The sequence below is a fragment of the Orycteropus afer genome, unplaced genomic scaffold (genome assembly GCF_000298275.1).
Source record: "Orycteropus afer afer isolate SDZICR_OR568_19922 unplaced genomic scaffold, OryAfe1.0 scaffold00102, whole genome shotgun sequence".
NCBI lineage: Eukaryota > Metazoa > Chordata > Mammalia > Tubulidentata > Orycteropodidae > Orycteropus > Orycteropus afer.
The window spans coordinates 1487113-1504277 of NW_006921689.1; the positions used below are offsets into that span (position 1 = coordinate 1487113).

The 17165-nt window shown below is 37.9% G+C and overlaps 1 protein-coding gene across 1 annotated transcript in view; it reads left to right on the forward strand.

The window, feature by feature from the left end:
- MPDZ (multiple PDZ domain crumbs cell polarity complex component) overlaps nucleotides 1–17165 on the forward strand; it is a 225587-nt gene that overhangs the window by 63262 nt on the left and 145160 nt on the right. Inside the window, exons 13-17 of the mRNA XM_042781301.1 lie at nucleotides 1113–1259; nucleotides 2144–2308; nucleotides 10643–10828; nucleotides 12110–12319; nucleotides 15082–15198. Coding sequence (XP_042637235.1) covers nucleotides 1113–1259; nucleotides 2144–2308; nucleotides 10643–10828; nucleotides 12110–12319; nucleotides 15082–15198 — 825 coding nt within the window. The remainder of the gene's footprint in view (nucleotides 1–1112; nucleotides 1260–2143; nucleotides 2309–10642; nucleotides 10829–12109; nucleotides 12320–15081; nucleotides 15199–17165) is intronic.

Consider the following 17165-nt stretch of genomic DNA (forward strand, 5'->3'; position numbering starts at 1 on the left):
AATAATAATAAAATAAAAACCTCAAACCACTGCTATCGAGTTGACTCTGACTCTAACGAAACTAGATTGCTTCATCTTCCTCCTGTAGAGCAGCTGGTGGGTTTGAACCACTGACCTTTGGGTTAGCAGCCAAATGCCTTACCCAACATGCCATCAGAGAGGAAGGATAAAAGGCCATTATTAATGGGGACCTGACGGTTTCTCAGAAGGAACTCTGGTGGTATAGTGTTTAAAGCATTTGGCTGCTAACCAGAAGATTGGTGGTTCAAATCTACCAGCTGCTCCATGTATGAAAAATGAGATAATCTGCTTCTGTAAAGATGTACAGCCTTGGAAACCCAATGGGGGTCGCTGAGGGTTGAAATCAACACAGTGGCAGTGAGTTTGGTTTGGTTTTTTTGCAAGTTTCTCAGATGGGTGAGGATGATTTCATCCATCATTAGATTTCATAGTCAGATGGTGATATAGATGCTGATATCTACCCTATACTTACTACATTAAGATTTGAAAAGAGGTCTCTTTCAAATAACCTATTTTCCTCTTCCCCCTAAGTCTTTCTATGCCTCAATTGCCTTAATGGTGAAATAAAGGGGATGAAATAGATGATCTTTAGTATCCCTTCTGATTTTAATATTATAATTGTTGGATTCTGTGGGAAATACGTCATTTCCTAACATTTTGTTTTATTTTCGTGTAATAGTAGGAGATAGGAGGTACACTTGAGATAATGAAAAGAGTTTATTTAGCACAGTCCCTGGCACATCCTATGTGCTAAGTAATGCATGTTTTCTGTCTGTCATTTGAATTCAGGCTTCTGATTTTATCCATGGTGGTTTTGACTGCTTCCCATCTGTTATCAGCATCTGTAGGCACTGCAAAAGTGTCTTGGGTACTTGTAGCTGCTGGCTGCTTCCTTTCCATTTTTGTTTGTGACCAGTGGACATCAGTATTCTTTTATCACAAAGCTCCAAAGCTTTGCAGCTTAAAGTTAGATTTTTGAAGCTTTTCTAGGAAAGTTGACCATTTGTAGGTAAATATAAAATATATGCATGAGTAGATTAAAAAAAGAAACAAAATAACATTACAATTGTTGATGATTTTTTTCCTTCCAGGTGGCCCATGTGAGCAAGTTCAGTGAGAACAGTGGATTGGGGATAAGTCTGGAAGCAACAGTGGGGCATCATTTTATCCGTTCTGTTCTACCAGAAGGTCCTGTTGGACACAGTGGGAAGCTGTTCAGTGGAGATGAGCTATTGGAAGTAAGGAACTATGCCATGCCATTCTCTCTCCTCCTTTAGTAAGATTCTGAGAAGGCTATTGATGCTTAGTATGACAATTCAGTAAGTTCTTATGTTAAGACCCCTTCTGAAGGATACTTGAGAGAGGTTTGCAAATAACAATTCACCCAAAGAAGAAGTTTCAAATCTGAATATGTATTGACCTTCAGACCTAATTTCATGCTTTTTTTTTAAAGGTTCAATGAATTATGCTTGTTTGTAAATTCTAAAACATTGATTCAGTTTTAGGAATAGGTAATCAATATATTTACATGTTTCAAAAAAAATCACAAACAATTCAAAGATACAGACTTTGAACACAGACTCAGTGAAGTCTCCTTCCTGTCCCCATTCACCCAATTCCCATTGCCTTTAATAGATAACTGCTGTTATTCATTTCTTGCATTCTTACAGTTATTTTAATGTATAAGTCACAGAATTTGAATATGTTCTTTTCCCCTACTTATTAAAACACATGCTAGCATACAACATGTACCACTTTTTATTTTTTTTCACTTAATAATTTTATAAAATATTATGTTTTTCGTAATCTGTTCCTTTTTCCCTTTATCCTTGGGGAATAGTTTTATTAACTCTTCATTTCCTAACTCCTGCACTGGCAAATCAAAATGAAGGAAAGTTAGTGATTTTCTTGTGAGTTCTAGAGAAGGTTCAATGCCAACAAAGCTCTGAAATTGGATATAAATTGTTCTAGTTAGTCTACTACAAGTTTAAATATAGTTCTGAGCACAGCAGAACCATGGTACCCACTATAGTAAAATTGTTAAATGAAAAATTGTTTGGGAAAGAATATTCATATTATGAGATATTATTCTTTCTTGGAAAATTTATTTTTTCTCCCACAGGTGAATGGCATAACTTTGCTGGGAGAAAATCACCAAGATGTGGTCAATATTTTAAAGGAACTACCTATAGAAGTGACAGTGGTATGCTGCCGTCGAACTGTGCCACCCACCACCCATGCAGAATTGGATAGATTGGATTTAGGTGATATTGAACTAACAGAAAAGGTATCAGATTGTAGATGTCAGGCTAATCTGCATATATGATGGGTAGGCTAAATGGGGTCACCATGAGTCAGAATGAACTTGAAGCCATCTGGTTAACTGGTTTATTTACTGTTTTAAGTGACACTTAAAACATTTTTTAAGTCTTTATTTTTTGGGGAATTTTTTGGTATTTGATTTCTTCACATAGCTTATGACTTGTTGGACGGACCAGGGAGTCAAACCAACCTGTATTTTAATCAGACTCTGGTAGCATAGTGGCTAAGACACTTGCCTGCTAACCAGACGGCTGGCGGTTCAAACCCACCAGCCACTCCTCGGAAGGAAGGTTGGGCAATCCTACTTCCGTAGTGATACTGCCTCGGAAACCCAAGGAGGGGTTGCTATGAGTCAGGGCTGACTCGACGGCACATAACAACAACAACAACAACAATCACTTAACTAGCTGTGCAACCTTGGGAAATCTCTTCAACTTTCTGACCCTCAATTTTTGCCAGTGTAAAATGTGATCAATAATGCCTGTCTCAGAGAATTGCTCTGAAGATTAAATAAGGTAATTAATATTATTAGGATTTTTACATAATATGTATTGTATAAATTATTCATAGTTTTCCTGTGAAATAGACACTCATAACTGCCTATTTTCAGAAGAGAAAACTGAAGGATGTAAATAGCATGTAGTCCAGCCCCTAGATGTTGCAAATGGTTATATGCTTAACTACTAGCCAAAAGGTTGGCAGTTTTTTGTTTTTAATTTTTTAAATTGTGCTTGGGGTGCAAATTTATTCTATGTTCAACTTTTCATGCACATGTGATTTCACAGCCCCAGTTACCCTCCCCAACCATAACAAACTCTCCTCACCTCTTCTTCTTGTGACAGTTCCCTCCCTGTGCCCTTCTTATCTATGCAGTCCTCTCTGTCCGCTTTTCCTCTGTGTGAATGCTGCCCCTCTGATGTCTCATGGCTGGTTGATCTAAGGGATGCATCTCCCTAGAGGAGGTGGGTACATTGTTCCGGGGTAGGTGTTCTGCATGTAGGTCTTTCTGTTGTTGAGCTGAGAGAAAGGTTGGCAGTTTGAACCCACCCAGAGGTACCTTGGAAGTCAGGCCCAATGATCTCCTTTCAAAAGGTCACAGCCTTTAAAACTCTGTAGAGTAGTTCCATTTGGCACATATGGGATCACCATGAGTTGGAGTTCACTTGATGGCAACAAACAACAACAACATAATATGTGGTAAAACCAAACCAAACTCACTACTGATTCCAACTCATAGCAACCCCCTCCCCCCGTTGGGTTTCCAGGGCTGTCCATCTTTACGGAAATAGATAGCCCCATCTTCTTTCTGCAGAGCAGCTGGTGGGTTTGAACTCCAACCTTCTGGTTAGCAGCCAAATGCCTTATCCACTACACCACCAGAGCTCCTTTGGTAAAAGATACTCACATGTAACCTACTCAATTCAGTGCCAGCACACAGTTACCACTCAGTGAATGGCCTCATCATTTCATTGTGTATATCTCTTACTTATATGCACAAAATGTGCACCTTGAATATGTCAGAAATGTGAACCCATAATAATCTATATCATACCATTTTCTGTGACATCCAGAATCTCCAGTTTTCCTATTTGTTTGCGCTTTGCCATTCAGATAAAATGTGAAGAAATAGAACTAATCTGTTTTTTGAGGATATGTGATAGACTGTTGTTACTAGGTGCCATCAAATTGGTACCAACTCATGATGACCCTGTGTACAACAAAAAGAAATACTGCTGGTCTTGTACCATCTACACCATCATCACTATGTTTGAACTCATTGTTCCAGACATTGTGTCAATTCATCTCATTGAAGGTCTTCCTCTTTTTTTTGCTGACCCTCCACTTGACTAAGCATGATGTCCTTCTCTGGGGACTGGTTCCTGCTAAAATATCCAAAGTACATGAGATGAAGTCTCACCATCCTTGCTTTTAAGGAACATTCTAGTTATATACTTTTTCCAAGACTTCTGTTAGCCCATGGTATATTCAGTATTCTTCACTAGCACCTTAATTCAAAGGCATCATTTCTTCTATAGTCTTCCTTATTCATTTTCCAGTTTTCACATGCATATGAGGTGATTGAAAATACCATGGCTTGTGTCAGGCACATCTTAGTCCTCAAAATGATATCTTTGCTTGTTAATACTTTAAAGGGGTATTTTGCAGCAGATTTGCCCACCGTAATACATTGATTTCTTGTCTGCTGCTTCCATGGGCATTGATTGTAGATCCAAGTAAAATGAAATCCTTGACAATGTCAATATTTTCTCCACTTATCATGATGTTGCTTGTTGGTCTTGTTGTGAGGGTTTTTGTTTTCTTTTTGTTGAAGTATAAGCCATGTTGAAGATTGTAGTCTTTAATATTCATCAGTAAGTGCTTTAAGTCCTTTTATATTTTCAGCAAGCAAAGTTGGGTCATCTGCATATTACTGTTTGTTAATTAGTCTTTCTCTAATCTTGATGCTACATATAACCCAGCTTCTCAGATTATTTGCTGAGCATACTGAATGTGTATGGTGAAAGGATACAACCCTGATGCACACCATTCCTGATTTTAAACCATGCAGTACCCCCTTTTCTGTTTGAACAACTGCCTCTTGGTCTGTGGACAGATTCTATATGAGCACAATTAAGTGTTCTGGATTTGCCATTCTTTGCCGTGTTATCCATAATTTGTTATGATCCATAGTCAGCTCCCTTTGCATAGGCAATAAAAACACAGGTGTAAACATCTTTCTGGTATTCTCTGCTTTCAGCCAAGAACCATCCGACATCAGCAGTAATATCCCTGTTTCATGTCCTTTTATGAACCTGTCTTGAATTTCTGGCAGTTTTCTTTCAATGTACTGCTGTAACCATTTTTGAATTATCTTCAACAAAATTTTACTCATGTGTGATATTAATGGCATTGTTCAACAATTTTTGCATTCTGCTGTATTTTATTTCTTTGAAATGGGCACAAATATGAATCTCTTCCAATCAATTGGGCAGGTATCTGTTTTCCAAATTTCTTGGCATGGGTAAGTGAGTATTTCCAGTGTTCCACCATTCATGTGTCAGTTTGTTGTACTGTGGGGCTGGTATGTTGCCGGGATGCTGGAAGCTATGCCGCTGGTATTTCAAATACCAGCAGGATCACTCATGGTGGAAAGGTTTCAGTGGAGCTTCCAGAACACAGTTAACAGGTTTCAGTGAAGTTTAGAGACCTGGCCATCTACTTCTTAAAAAATTAGCCAGTGAAAACCTTATGAATGGCAGTGGAACATTGTCTGATATAGTGCCGGAAGATCAGCCCTTCAGGTTATAAGGCACTCAAAACAAGACTGGAAAAGATCTGCATTCTCAAAATATACCCCCCCAAAAAAACCAAAAAACTCACTGCCATTGAGTCGGTTCCAACTCATAGCAACCCCCTTTGGGTTTCTGAGGCAGTGAACCTTTATGGATGTACATTGCCCTGTCTTCCTTCTGCAGAGCAGCTGGTGGGTTTGAACTGTCAACCTTCTGGTTAGCAGTCAAATGCCTTAGGCACTGTGCCACCAGAATTCCTTTCCTCAAAATAATAGTTGTCCTTCATGATGTAGGTGGGGTAAACTTTTTAGGACTTACACATGCTAATGTGGTATGACTCAAAATGAGAAGAAACAGCTGCAAATAAATAACCATTAATAATCAGAACATGGTATATACAAAGTATGAATCTAGGAAAATCTGAACTTGTCCAAATGGAAAAGGAACAGTTGAAGATAGATATCCTAAGCATTTCTGAGCTGAAATGCACTGGTATTGGCCATTTTGAATCAGTCATATAGGGTACTATGTCTGGAATGACAAATTTTGACATTCATTGTCAAAAGGAACATTTCAAGATCTATCCTAAACTGCAGTGCTGACAGTGATAGGATACTATCCATACACTTAAATGAAAGTCCAGTTAATATGACTATGATTAAAATTTACATACCAACCACTAAAGCCAAAATTCAAGAAATTGAGTTTTAGCAACTTCTGCAGTATTAAATTGATCAATCATGCAATCAAGATGCATTGATAATTACTGATGATTGGAATATTAAAGTTGGAAACAAGAAGGATCAGTAGTTGGAAAATATGACGTGGTGATAGAAAGAATGCAGGTGATTGCATGATAAAATTTTTCAAGAACAATGAGTCATATATTGGCGATACATTTTTTTTTTTTTCAGCAGCATAAACAAAGACTACACACATGGACCTTGCCAGGTAGGATACATAGGAATGAAATCAACTACACTTGTGGAAAGAGATGATGGAGAAATTGAATATCATCAATCAGAACAAAGCCAGGGTCCGACTGCAGAAGAGACTATCAATTGTTCACATGCAAGTTCAAGTTGAAACTGAAGAAAATTAAAACAAGTCCCTGAGAGCCAAAGTATGACTTTAAGTATTTCCCTCCTGACTTTAGAGACCAACTTCAGAATATGTTTGATGCATTAAACTAGTAATGACCAAAAACCCAAAGAGTTGTGGGATGACATCAAAGACATCACATGTGAAGAAAGCAAAAGGTCATTAAAAAGACAGGATAGAAACAAAGATAAAAATGGTTGTCTGAACAGACTCCAAATCTTGCTCTTGAATGTAAAGTAAAGCAAAAGAAAGAAAGAATGAAGTACAATAGCTGAACAGAAGATTTCAAAGGCCAGCTTAAGAAAGCAAAGCATTAAAATGAAATGTACAGAGCTAGAGTTAGAAAACCAAAAGGAAAGAATATGCTCAGCATTTCTTAAGCTGAAGGAACTGAAGAAAAGATTCATGCCTCCAGTTGCGATACTGAAGGATTCTATGCACAAAATATTGAAGGAGGAAGCATCAAAAGAAGATGAAAGAAATGCACAGAGTTTTTGTACCAAAGTCAGTTGTTCAATGTTTAACCATTTCAAGAGAAAGGATATGATAAAGAACTAAAGATACTGAAGGAAGAAGTCCAAGCTGTGCTGAAGGTGTTGGTGAAAAACAAGGTTCCAGGAACTGATGGAATATTATCGATACTTAAAGTTAAATTTGAGCTTCTGTTGATTTGCAGTCTAGTCACAGTTCACTTAAGGTATAAGAAGAGACAATATTAGAATTTGATTTGTACCAAAAGGAGCAGCACAGCAGGATTATTTTGATAACTTTGAAGAATAAAATACAAAATTCAGTATACACAGGGAAAATTGTTGTTGTTTTAGGTGCTATCGAGTCAGCTTCAGCTCATAGCAACCCTGTGTGCAACAGAACAAAACATTGCCTGCCCCTGCATCAGTCTCACAATCCTTGCTATACCTAAGCCCATTATTTCAGCCACTATGTCAGTCCATCTTGTTGAGGGCCTTCCCCTTTTTCGCTGACCCTCCACTTCCCAAGCATGATATCCTTTCCCAGGAAATGGTTCCTTCTGACAACATGACCAATGGAGAGGAAGTCTGGGCATTCTTGCTTCCAAGGAGCATTCTGGCTGCACTTCTCCCGGGACAGATTTGTTAGTTCTTTGGGCAGTCCAAGGTACTTTTAGTATTCTTCGCCAGCAACACAACTCAAAACATCAACTTTTCTTGGGTCTTCCTTATTCATTGTCCGGCTTTCACCTGCATATGAGGCTTTAGTCTTCAAAAAGACATCTTTGCTCTTCAGCACTTTAAAGAGGTCTTTTGCAGCAGATTTGCCTAGTGCAATATGTTGTCTCATTTCTTGACTGCTTCCATGGATGTTGATTGTGGAACCAAGTAATATTAAATCTTTTACAATTTCAGTGTTTCTCCATTTATTGTGATGCTGCTTACAGTCCAGTTGTGAGGATTTTTGTTTTCTTTGTATTGAAGTGTAATCCATACTGCAGACTGTAGTCTTCATTCTTCATCAGTAAGTGTTTCAAGTCATCCTCACTTTCCATAAGCAAAGTTGCATCATCTGCATATTGCATGTTGTTAATGAGCCTTCCTCTGATCCTGGTGCCACATTCTTCTTCATATGGTCGAGCTTCTCAGATTATTTGTTCAGTGTTCTGGTTACCTAGTACCACTCTGATAAGATTATATACCACAAATGGGATGGCCTCAAAAAACAGGAGCTTATTCTTACAATTTGGAGGCTTTAAGTACAAGTTCAAAGTGCCAAGCTCTAGGGGCTGGATAAAAGCCCCTCAACCTTGGGGTCCAGCTCTGCCTCCTGCTCTGGACCCACTGGAGCTAGAGGCGTTTCGTCACTCAGACAGCTGCTGGCTGCTGAGGCCGAGAAGCCCCAAGGTTGACAAGTATAAAGGCACAGTCCCAATATTACCAAACCATACGGCAGGCCATTAACTTAAGTCTGTTGTAAGTCCCAAGGTTGGCAGAGCATAGCAAGCTGCTAAGCAATGACACGGCTACATGTAGGGTCCAAGCATGCCATAGGCTACAGACCATTCCACAGGGCTTCTGCTTATATACAGGAAGCAGACTACCTTAGGGTAAGGCTTGTGGTAGATCCCACCATGGAGTTGATTGCCAGTCTCATCATGGGGAATAACTACTACCAGCTGCCCAGCCACTCAACCAGGCCCAGCCAAGTTGACACACAAACATAACTACCACATTCAGCATACAGATTGAATAAGTATCATGAAAGGATACAATCCTGAGGCACTCCCTTCCTAATTTTAAACCATGCAGTATCCCCTTGTTCTGTTTGAATGACAGCCTCCTGGTCTAGAATAAGCTTAAAAAAAGAAAGAAAGAAACATAATTCCAAATGATAAGTAACTCAAAAGCCAGCACCATGTATATTCATACACATTTTCATAAGGTATAAATGTGATTATTATGATAGATGGACAGATTTTCATTATGGTCCTTGTCTATGTAGTAATTGAGTAAGAGGTCAGATAGTATACAAACAGTAATTTCATCACCACAGATACAGCCTTCTTAAATTTAATGGGTTCATATAGATGAGCAAAGTTGTATTAACCTAGATTCACTTTCATTTATTTTTACTGAAGGAAGCTAACATTTTGAACACCTGCTTCTATGTCAAATGCTTTATAAATAGTGCCTCATTTAATCCCCCAAAAATTCAGTGATGTGGAAAATTATGGAGCTCAGGTAGAGAATATTCCTTAAAGTAACATGCTTCAAGCCCAGGCCGGTCTGACTTCAACTCTTAAACCTTCCCATTGTGCTCAGTAATGTATTAATGAAATAGTCATGTACACAAATGTCAGCATTCCAGAACTCTTGTTTACATAGATTGTAGGACTTTACACATATCCATTTTATCTTGCATTGTTCTTTATACTTATCATAAGAATTATTTTTATTATTATCAAAATAGCCTGAAAATTTTTGGCTTTAGAAGTAATTCAGATGCCAATGAAAAAAACTGAAAATCACCCACAATCATGCTGCTGAAATGTACTTTTATATATTTTGATAGGAGATCTTTGAACCATGTATTTTTCTTTTAATTCTATTGTGATGGAAGGAAGATGGGGCAATCTACTTCCATAGTGATACTGCCTCAGAAACCCAAGGAGGGGTCGCTATGAGTCAGGTCCTACTTGATGGCACATAACAACAACAACATTGTGATTTGGGTGAAAGGTTACAGAGCAAATTCATTTTCCATACAGCAGTTCACATACACTTTGTCTCATGACATTGACTGCAATCTCGAACAATGCAACAGTCTCCTCCCACTTCCTCCCCATAGTTACCTCTTCCCTGTGTCCTTCCCTGCCATGCACACCTGGCCCCCCAGCCGAACTGTCTCCCTGTGCATACACAGCCCTTCTATTCTCTCATGATTGTTCTCGCCAAGGAGTGTATCTACCTAATGTAAACATTCAGCTCATATGTTTGTCTTGGATGCCACAGGAGTGGGTTCAATTCCAGACGTGAAGGGAAGCTAGGGGCTATAGCCTCAGGGGTTCCACCAGGCTCTATCAGACCAGCAAACCTGGTACCTTTTTTTTTTTTTTTTATGATTTTGAGTTTTGTTCCACATTGTTCTCCCCTGTATCCAGGATCTCCTACATACATCCCCCTCTGAGTGGTTGACAGTGTTAACCATGTATTTTTAATGCTAGTTACAACTTAGGTGTTTCTTCTTCCTTAGCAGCTTTCAGTAATTACTACCTTAATTCCCAAAGGTGTCAAGATAAGCTGTTGTTGCTTTTACTTGGGAGTATTTTCCTCTGGACAGATGGTAGAAATCTCCCTTTCTCTTGAAGCGTTGGTACGAGTATCTGCTAATCTAGTGTCTCTGAAATAAGAGCTGTGTGGTCTGTTACCCAGCCTCATGTGGACCTGGGCGAGTTCATCGGGTCATCCGAGACAGAGGATACTGTGCTGGCGATGACCAATGTGGGTCAGAATATGGAGGAAGTTCAAGGACCTTTGGCCATGTGGGAGGCAGATGTTCAGCACATAGAGCTGGAGAAAAGGAACAAAGGACTTGGTTTTAGCATTTTAGATTATCAGGTAAATATGTCCTATTTTCAGCAACTTTTTTATTTTAGAAGGATGACATATGGCTAAAAGTATATTGCTGATAATAGAGAAAAAGATAATATTTTAGAATAATTTAGTAACATCAGAGACATTTACTTGTTTGTAGTGAATCTTTCAGTATAGTGATTTATATTGTTAATTTGCTCCTTTGATTATCTTAAAGGATTTCTTGAGATGTTCCTTGAGATATTTTATGTGTCAGCTCTTGAAACTTTGAAAACATGCAGAACCCAATTTAGGGAATACCATAGAAACATAATTTTATTTTGTCATTTGGGGAGTGTGTTTAAATTCATTTTATTTCCATGCATTTAAGTGGTAGTTCTCATTTTAATGACAAGACATACATATAGGTACTTATTTCTTTTGTCTGAAGTGAATGATAGCTTTATATCAGAAAACATTTAAATCTGATATTCCCATCATTTTACCAAATTGTGACTATATGCTTTAAATTGGTCAGTTGTGGCCTATATCCTTATCCTGCATTGCATTCTATGCTGAGTAACTAAGGAAATGCTAAAGCCTGTCTGATAGAATGCAGCTGTTATTTCTCATTAATTAATACTGAACCAGAATGCTGTCTCCAGTGACTCTAGGGAGTTGTAATCTTCATACAGCCTGATTCTGGAGTATTAAGATTGCTGTGTATCTAAAAACACTGCATCACCAAATACTGTGTGGTCTCTTTCAGTGTTACTTCACTTCAAAAATATGGGCCTGGCCTTCATTATACTCACATCTAGCGATGAGTTAATGTTGTACAGTAATTCTATTTAACAAAATGAGTCTTAATAATGAATATATTTGACATCTAGCCTCACATAATAATTATAATATTATGACAGTTATGTTATTGAAAATTAAAATTATAGTACTGAAGTGATCTGTACAACTTAAGAGTTTAAATCAGGAGTAGTGGTTAGTGAGCTTGCCATTATTTATATTATTAAAATATATATGTATATATTTGTTGTTGTTGTTGTTATGTGCCATCGAGTCAAACCCGACTCATAGCGACCCCTCCTTGGGTTTCCGAGGCAGTATCACTACGGAAGTAGGATTGCCCAACCTTCCTTCCGAGGAGTGGCTGGTGGGTTTGAACCGCCAGCCGTCTGGTTAGCAGGCAAGTGTCTTAGCCACTTGAAACAGTTCCCCATCAATTATAGTTCATCATAACCATAGACAATGTTTAAAAAGTTTTCAAGTATAAAAGTGGTCTGACTTCTTTTTCATTTTCCATTCTGTTAGGATCCAGTTGATCCAGCTAGCACAGTGATTGTGATTCGTTCCTTGGTGCCTGGTGGTGTTGCTGAAAAGGATGGACGACTTCTTCCTGGAGATCGACTCATGTTTGTCAATGATGTTAACTTGGAAAACAGCAGTCTTGAAGAAGCGGTACAAGCACTGAAGGGTGCACCCTCAGGAACTGTGAGAATAGGTGTGGCCAAGCCTTTACTGGTAAGAATATGGATTTTATTGACTTCATTTCATATTTGCAAACAATATGGCTGATATATAGATATTCTTTTAGGTTTAGGTGTTGTCATGATTGAGTCGTGACTTTTGGTACTGTTCAGCAACATGATTATTGGTTCCACAGGCATGAAGATTTAATTTAATGTAACATTTTCAAAAACTTAAAGGAAAGAGAACAGCCAGGAAGTTCAGAAATAAATTTAAATTTAATTGCATATATGTGATTGACTTTTGACATATTTTATTAGATAGTAGGGTTGGGCAATCCTACTTCTGTAGTGATACTGCCTCGGAAACCCAAGGAGGGGTCGCTATGAGTCGGGGCTGACTCGATGGCACATAACAACAACAACAACAGGTAATGATGACAGCAGAATCAAATATTTTCAGAGAAATTGGGCTTTAAATTTGATAGCAATGAGGTGGACTGCTAGGGAAATTAATAGCATTAATAACTAAGAGTGGAATCTTTAATCAAAGTGAAATAAGCCACTCTTTGTCTGAGTGGCTTAAGTCCTTATATTCTGTTGACTTCAACAAAGTTGCTGTCTAATTACTGCAGAGCAGGAAATTGAACTTTCTAAAGTAGGTTCATGTGCTTGTTACTTGCCTCCTAGGAGAAAATAGTCCCCCTTATCATTAATTTTATAATATTAGAAGCAACTAATGAATTTATGCTACACAATAGCAATATCTTTAATTAACTGTAATGATTGCAACATAGTGCTTATAACTGTATTGCAGTTAAATATTAGAGACATTCTCAATATTTGTGAGTGTTTTCAGTGTATAAATATATTGTGAAGTGAAAGGAAAAATATACTTTCTCTTAAGAAACCCAAATTGCATAAAAATCAAATAAGGATTTGTTGACTTGGTAAAAGAATTTTTTTTCAAATAGTAAGCTTTATTGTTATGTTAAAGGCTTAATTACATTATTTGTGCCCCACTGTTTTCATTCAGGTTGCCTGTGAAAATATATATAAGAAGAAAGTAAGAGAGAGAGAGAGACAGAAACACATGAAGGAAAGCAGGGAGGGAGGAAGAATAGGATTAACCAACCTAAAATCAAACCAGGATTATAGACATGAGAACAAAAGAGCAATACAAAGAGGAATGGAAAATGAAGATAGGCCATTATAGGGCTTTCTTTTGGAGCCCTGGTGGCACAGTGATTAAAGCATTTGGCTGCTAATTGAAAACCCTTTCTAACCCACCAGCAGTTCCATAGGAGAAAGATGAGGCATTCTGCTTCTGTAAATATTTATAGCCTTGGTAACTCTATGAGGCAGCTCTACTTTGTCCTATATGGTCTCTATGAGTCAGAGTTGATTCAATGGCAGTGTGTTATATATTTAATAAGATTGGACCATATATTTGGTTCTGATATTTCTATGGCAAGCATGACTTAATCTATGTTTTATATTGCCATTAAGGAGAAATCATACTAGATATTTAGAGGTAGCCCCCCCCCCTCTTATTTTAGCTGTTGTTATGTTGTTATGTGCCCTTGAGTCGGACCCAACTCATAGCGACCCCTCCTTGGGTCTCTGAGGCAGTATCACCATGAAAGTAGATTGCCCAACCTTCCTTCTGAGGAATGGCTGGTGGGTTTGAACCGCCAGCCTTCTGGTTAGCAGTCAAGTGCCTTAGGTACTATGCTAGCAAGTTACAAAATCACTTTCTTTCATGAGAGTATTTGATATCTCAAATTTCATATACTTTGCCTATATCAGAAATATATTTACTACATAAAGTAAGGTCTAATAAGCATTAAAGGAGCTCTGGTAGCATAGTGCCTAAGGCGCTTGATTGCTAACCAGAAGGCTGGTGGTTCAAACCCACTAGCCACTCCTCAGAAGGAAGAGGGGGCAATCTACTTCCATAGTGATACTGCCTCGGAAACCCAAGGAGGGGTCACTGTGAGTGGAGTCTGACTCAATGGCACATAACAACAACAACAACAACAATAAGCATTAAACTCATATATGTGGGAAAAAAGGAAAACATTTTCCCTCTAATACTTTCTCTGTGTGTATTGCTGAAAAAGAGTGATATAGGCAAGAGTATTTAGTCTATTTCACCTGAGATTGAAATGAAAATATAAGGCTTTCTGTCATTGTGATCAGGGTCCCAGTCTGATAGCTCAGGATTCAATTTAAGCTGACTGTGTACATGCAGAGTTTTTATTAAGCCACGCTAAATTAAGAGACTTCCCTATAGGGCACGGTCACGTTTCTTGTCAAGTAAATTACATTCTTTAAAATAATATTCTAGTAAGGGATGACAGAGAGAAGTTGATCCTTCTAAATACTGTGTTCTGCAGCTTCTTTCATGCCTTATCACATAAAAGTTGCTTTTAGTCATATGAGGAATTCATTGTTTTGCTTAAAATATTTGTCAGATAAAAATGACCAGAAGACTATTTTAATATAAAAAGTCATTGATTTTGATCACTTTTTATAAGACGAAGAAGGACAGAATTAATAGAGAGGGATTCTATTAATTTTTCCTGATATTGATAGTGTAATCTCTTAACTCATAAAAATGTTAGATATGAATATCAGATTTTATACTTAGAATTCTATATTGAAGTCATATGATTTGAAAACCTTCCCATTTTTTCCTTTTCCTCTTCTCCCTTCTTCTACCCACTTTCCATTCCTTTCTGTTTCCTTCCTTCTTTCTTATTCTCTCTGTTTCATGAACTTGTCTCCCAACACTGAGCTTCCTTTTCCCTGCAGCTTTCGCCAGAAGAAGGCTATGTTTCTGCTAAGGAGGACTCCTTTTTCTACCCACCACACTCCTGCCAGGAGGAGGGGCTGGCTGACAAAGCCCTCTTCAGGGCTGATTTGGCTCTGGTTAGTGGCCATGACTTTTGACCTTTCCTTCACAAACTTGGTGTCTGATTTTTGCCTTTCAAAATATTCCAAATAATCTTACTTTATTCTTTGTTCATTGTGTTTTGGAAAACTGAACTTGTTCTCTCCAGTTCCTAAGGTTGTCATATTGAAAATAGGAAAACAAAGAAAGAACAATATATGTGAAAATTATTGGTTGGATTTGTGGGGAAAATTCAACTAGTGATGCGTTGTGTCAACATACAGAGTTAATTCTAATGCAATACCTAAATTGCAGGAGAACCCATTTGAACCTCAAATTTCATACTTGGATATCTCTAGCATTCCTTAAATATTTCCATAGTTATCATAAATCAGTATTTTGGCTACTTTTTAAATGAGGGAACAGGTATATTTTTTTCCATCAGATACTAATTGTGTGAAAATCATATAAACTGGTTCAGTTATTGGTTACAAGTGTAAGAGCTTCCAGAATAGGAAAAACCCATACTTTTATAAATGCATATATGTAAACATCATTGATGTAACAGAACATTTTTAAATAAAATTTTATTTATGCTTTTTGTATTAAATCATTTATTGGAAGAATTATTTATAGTACCCATTGGATAGCATTTTAGAGAGCCCTGATGGCACGGTGGTTCAGCACTTGGCTGCTAACCAAAAGATTGGCAATTCAAAGCCTCTAGCACTCTGTGGGAGAAAGATGTGGCAGTCTGCTTCTGTGAAGATTTACAGCCTTGGAGACCCTGTATGTCAATTCTACATTCTCCTATAGGGTCATTATGAACTAAGTTCGACTTGGTGGTAATGTGCGATTTTTTGGTTTGGAAGGCACTCTGAGGAATACATAAATACATGACTCCTTTAAGAGCCTTGCTGTCTAGAGAAGGAACAATGATACATCAATAATAAAACTAAATACAAGATGCAAACGCCCATGGAAGCAGCAGTTAAGAAATCAAACAATGTTGCAATGGGAAAATCTGCTTCAGAAGACCTCATTAAAGTATTAAATAGCAATGATATCACCTTGAGAACTAAGATGCGCCTGCCCCAAGTCATGGTATTTTCAGTCACCTTGTATACATGTGAAAGGTGCACAGTGAATAAGGTCTGAAGAACTGATGCATTTCAGTTGTCATGTGGGCAAAGAATCTTGACTATACCATGGACTGCCAGAAGAATGAACAAATCTGTCTTAGAAGAAGTATAACTGGAATACTTCTTGGAAGCGAGGATGGCCAAGACTTTCTCTCATGTACTTTGGACATGTTATCAGGAGGGACCCATCTCTGGAGAAGAACATCATGCTTGGTAAAGTAGAGGATTGGCGCAAAGAGGGTAAGACTCTAATGAGAGAGATTGACACAGAAGCTGCAACGATGGGCTAAAGCAGGGCAGCAGTTGTGGAGATGGTACAGAATCAGGCAGTGTTTCATTCTCTTGTACATGGAGTCACAATGAATTGGAATTGATGACACCTAACAACAGCAACAACAACAACATACCAAATTCCTTTTCAAATGTCATGTGAGGAAAATGAATACTTTTTTCCAGAAGTGCCCTGAGAAACAATTTTCCCTCTTGCATTTATATTGCTCCCTCAAATCTCCATAAACAAATGCCGATCAGAAATAGGAATCCCACTTTTATATGAGCTCAGAGCCTTGTAATGCTAGTTGGTTTCCTGGGTCTTCTCCATAAGTAGCCATATAATCTTAGGCTGGTCTCTCAACTTCTCTAGGCATTAAGGAATGTTTTTATCTCTACAGTAATAGGATTGATTGATCATTAGGATCTCTTCTGAGATTCTAAGGCGTCAGCAACAGGCATGCAAATTTTACTGAGATATTCTTTCTTTAATGTTACTTAAAACAAATGAAGTATCTAGTATCAAGATAGTTGTACCTAATACACATTTATAAAAAGGAAACGTTCACACAGCAACTCACTAGTGAATTAGA